The sequence below is a fragment of the Carassius gibelio genome, chromosome A10 (genome assembly GCF_023724105.1).
Source record: "Carassius gibelio isolate Cgi1373 ecotype wild population from Czech Republic chromosome A10, carGib1.2-hapl.c, whole genome shotgun sequence".
Taxonomy (NCBI): Eukaryota; Metazoa; Chordata; class Actinopteri; order Cypriniformes; family Cyprinidae; genus Carassius; species Carassius gibelio.
Window position 1 is genome coordinate 5,999,331 of NC_068380.1, and position 3,633 is coordinate 6,002,963.

A 3,633-nucleotide genomic window follows, 5' to 3' on the forward strand; every position below is an offset into this window, starting at 1 on the left:
TAGTAGCGTTGATAGGAGGATCTGGTGGTTAACCGTGTCAAAAGCAGCGGACAGATCAAGCAGGATAAGTACTGAAGATTTGGATTCTGCTCTTGCCAGTCTTAGAGCTTCAACAACTGAGAGCAAGGACGTCACAGTTGAATGTCCACTTCTGAAGCCAGATTGGTTGCTGTCAAGGAGATTGTTGTGTGTGAGAAATGTAGAGACTTGTTTGAACACAGCTCGTTCAAGTGTTTTTGCAATAAAAGGAAGAAGGGAAACTGGTCTGTAGTTCTGTAAAAGAGATGGGTTGAGGTTGGGTTTCTTAAGTAGTGGAGTTATACGTGCCTGTCTAAATGATGAGGGAAATGCACTCAATACTTGGTCGGGAATCCTTTTGCAGAAGTGACTGCTTCAAACGGCGTGGCATGGAGGTAATCAGCCTGGGGCACTGCTGAGGTGTTATGGAGGCCCAGGATGCTTCGATAGTGGCCTTAAGCTCATCCAGAGTGTTGGGTCTTGCGTCTCTCAACTTTCTCTTCACAATATCCCACAGATTCTCTATGGGGTTCAGGTCAGGAGAGTTGGCAGGCCAATTGAGCACAGTAATACCATGGTCAGTAAACCATTTACCAGTGGTTTTGGCACTGTGCGCAGGTGGCAGGACGTGCTGAAAAAACAAAATCTTCATCTCCTTAAAGCTTTTCAGCAGATGGAATCAAGAAGTGCTCCAAAATCTCCTGATAGCTAGCTGCATTGACCCTGCCCTTGATAAAACACAGTGGACCAACACCAGCAGCTGACATGGCACCCCAGACCATCACTGACTGTGGGTACTTGACACTGGACTTCAGGCATTTTGGCATTTACTTCTCCCCAGTCTTCCTCCAGACTCTGGCACCTTGATTTCCGAATGACATGCAAAATTTGCTTTCATCCGAAAAAAGTACTTTGGACCACTGAGCAACAGTCCAGTGCTGCTTCTCTGTAGCCCATTTCCTGTACACGCCTGTGCACGGTGGCTCTGGATGTTTGTACTCCAGACTCAGTCCACTGCTTCCGCAGGTCCCCCAAGGTCTGGAATCGGTCCTTCTCCACAATCTTCCTCAGGGTCCGGTCACCTCTTCTCATTGTGCAGCGTTTTTTGCCACACTTTTTCCTTCCCACAGACTTCCCACTGAGGTGCCTTGATTCAGCACTCTGGGAACAGCCTATTCGTTCAGAAATGTCTTTCTGTGTCTTACCCTTTCGCTTGAGGGTGTCAATGATGGCCTTCTGGACAGTAGTCAGGTCGGCAGTCTTACCCATGATTGCGGTTTTGAGTAATGAACCAGGCTGGGAGTTTTTAAAAGCCTCAGGAATCTTTTGCAGGTGTTTAGAGTTAATTAGTTGATTCAGATGATTAGGTTAATAGCTCGTTTAGAGAACCTTTTCATGATATGCTAATTTTTTGAGATAGGAATTTTGGGTTTTCATGAGCTGTATGCCAAAATCATCAGTATTAAAACCATAAAAGACCTGAAATATTTCAGTTGGTGTGCAATGAATCTAAAATATATGAAAGTTAAATTTTTATCATTACATTATGGAAAATAATGAACTTTTATCACAATATGCTAATTTTTTTAGAAGGACCTGTGTGTGTGTGTATGTATATATATATATATATATATATATATATATATATATATATATATATATATATATATATATATATATATTTAATTAAATTGCAAAGCACAATGTTAGAGACCTTTTGGGCAAATATGAAAAGTTTAATAAATATTTTTGGTTCATTATGAAACTGTAATGGAACCGATTAAACTATTGAGGGCCACCCATCAAGATAATTAATAGGAAGATAATAAGTAAACAAATATAAAAGGAATACTGTATAGGTTCTAAATAAGGGGTTTAAAGATCACATCAGTCACATTAAAGTTCAAAATGTTGGAGGAAAATAATGTTATAATGCAGCATCAGTGTGGGCGGTAGATGGGTTGGTCAGTCTGATGCAGATTCTGTATAAAAGAAAGGACAGTAAGGAGAGCAGAACGAACTCGTAACGATAGGAGAATCCCACATGGTCTATGAGACAGAGCATCATGAGATTCAACACTGCTTTCCTGCCATCAATTCATCATGTATCAAGGGAAAACACTCCAGACATGAATCCAATATCATGTATATGTTTTTTTCATTGCTGTCAGTGTGGACTGTGTTTCTGAACCTGCTGGTGATCATCTCCATCTCTCACTTCAAGAAACTTCACACTCCAACCAACCTGATCATTCTCTCTCTGGCTGTGGCTGACCTGCTTGTTGGACTTGTGATGCCAATAGATGCCATAAATCTGATTGAGATGTGCTGGTACTTTGGAGACACTTTCTGTGGAGTCTATTCAATATTTTTTGCGATGCTTCTCACAGCATCTCTTAGTAATTTAGTTTTAATTGCTGTTGATCGTTACGTGGCTGTTTGTCACCCTTTACAGTACCCACAGAAAATAACAATGACTAAAACAATAATAAGCATCTGTCTGAGCTGGGTTTTCTCTTCAACTTATAGCACTGCCTTTGTTATTGATAATGGTTATTTTGACATTTCACGCAAAACAAACATGTGTTATGGAGAGTGTTCTGTTATGATGGGTTTTGCTTGGAGCATCACTGATCTGATCTTGTGTTTTATTTTTCCTTGTGTCCTGGTCATATCTTTATATTTGAGGATTTTCTATGTTGTACATCAGCAAGTGAAAGTTATAAACACCCTGATGAAGGGTGGAAAATGTGTAAAAGAAGGTTCAGTGAGAAGGAAAACTGAGAGCAAAGCTGCTCTGACATTAGGAATCATTGTCACAGTTTATCTGCTTTGTTGGATTCCATACTATATCTGTTCCATATCAGGAGCTTCTTCCACAACCATAAATGTTTTATTATGGGTCTTACATATGAACTCAGGTCTGAATCCTATGGTCTATGCTTTATTTTACCCCTGGTTTAAAAAGACAGTTAAACTAATCTTAACTCTGAAAATATTTCAGCCAGCATCTTCTCTGGTCAATATTTTTTCAGAACATCAATTGTAATTAAACTGATAAAGCCATCAGCCTGAGAACTATATATATATATATATATATATATATATATATATATATATATATATATATATATATATATATATATATATATATATATATATATATATATATATATATATATATAATATTAAAATATAACTATAATATTAAAATGCATAGAGTTTATTTTATAACATATATATATATATATATATATATATATATATATATATATATATATATATATATATATATATATATATATATATATATATATATATATATATATATGTGTGTGTTAAGTTGTGATGCATTAGCTTATTAGGAAAATGTAATCATAAATACTTTTAATCTAATGGAATAAATGATAAAGACAGAAATTCTGTATTAGGCTTCACTTTTATCAGTCATGCTGAATCTGTGCTGATATATCAATAACAGACAAAAACAGGACAGTCAATTATAACTTTGTGTAAGTGTCATGTGTATTATTGTGGTGGTTCATCACAAAAAGATTAATTTAAAAAGGTTTACAGCACACCTCATATTAAATTATCTGAAACAAAATAACTTCA

The 3,633-nt window shown here is 36.4% G+C and overlaps 1 protein-coding gene across 1 annotated transcript; it reads left to right on the plus strand.

Moving 5' to 3' along the window:
* The first annotated feature begins 2,017 nt into the window (after positions 1 to 2,017).
* On the plus strand, positions 2,018 to 3,067 carry LOC128021700 (trace amine-associated receptor 13c-like). Its single transcript, XM_052609001.1, has one exon. It carries the CDS (start codon positions 2,063 to 2,065, stop codon positions 3,065 to 3,067), a length of 1,005 nt encoding a protein of 334 aa, XP_052464961.1. The 5' UTR covers positions 2,018 to 2,062.
* Positions 3,068 to 3,633: the final 566 nt, after the last annotated feature.

What these genes read in the sequence shown, in the direction of transcription:
- LOC128021700 (XM_052609001.1), top strand. Translation starts at nt 2,063, where the DNA reads ATGGTCTATGAGACAGAGCATCATGAGATTCAACACTGCTTTCCTGCC.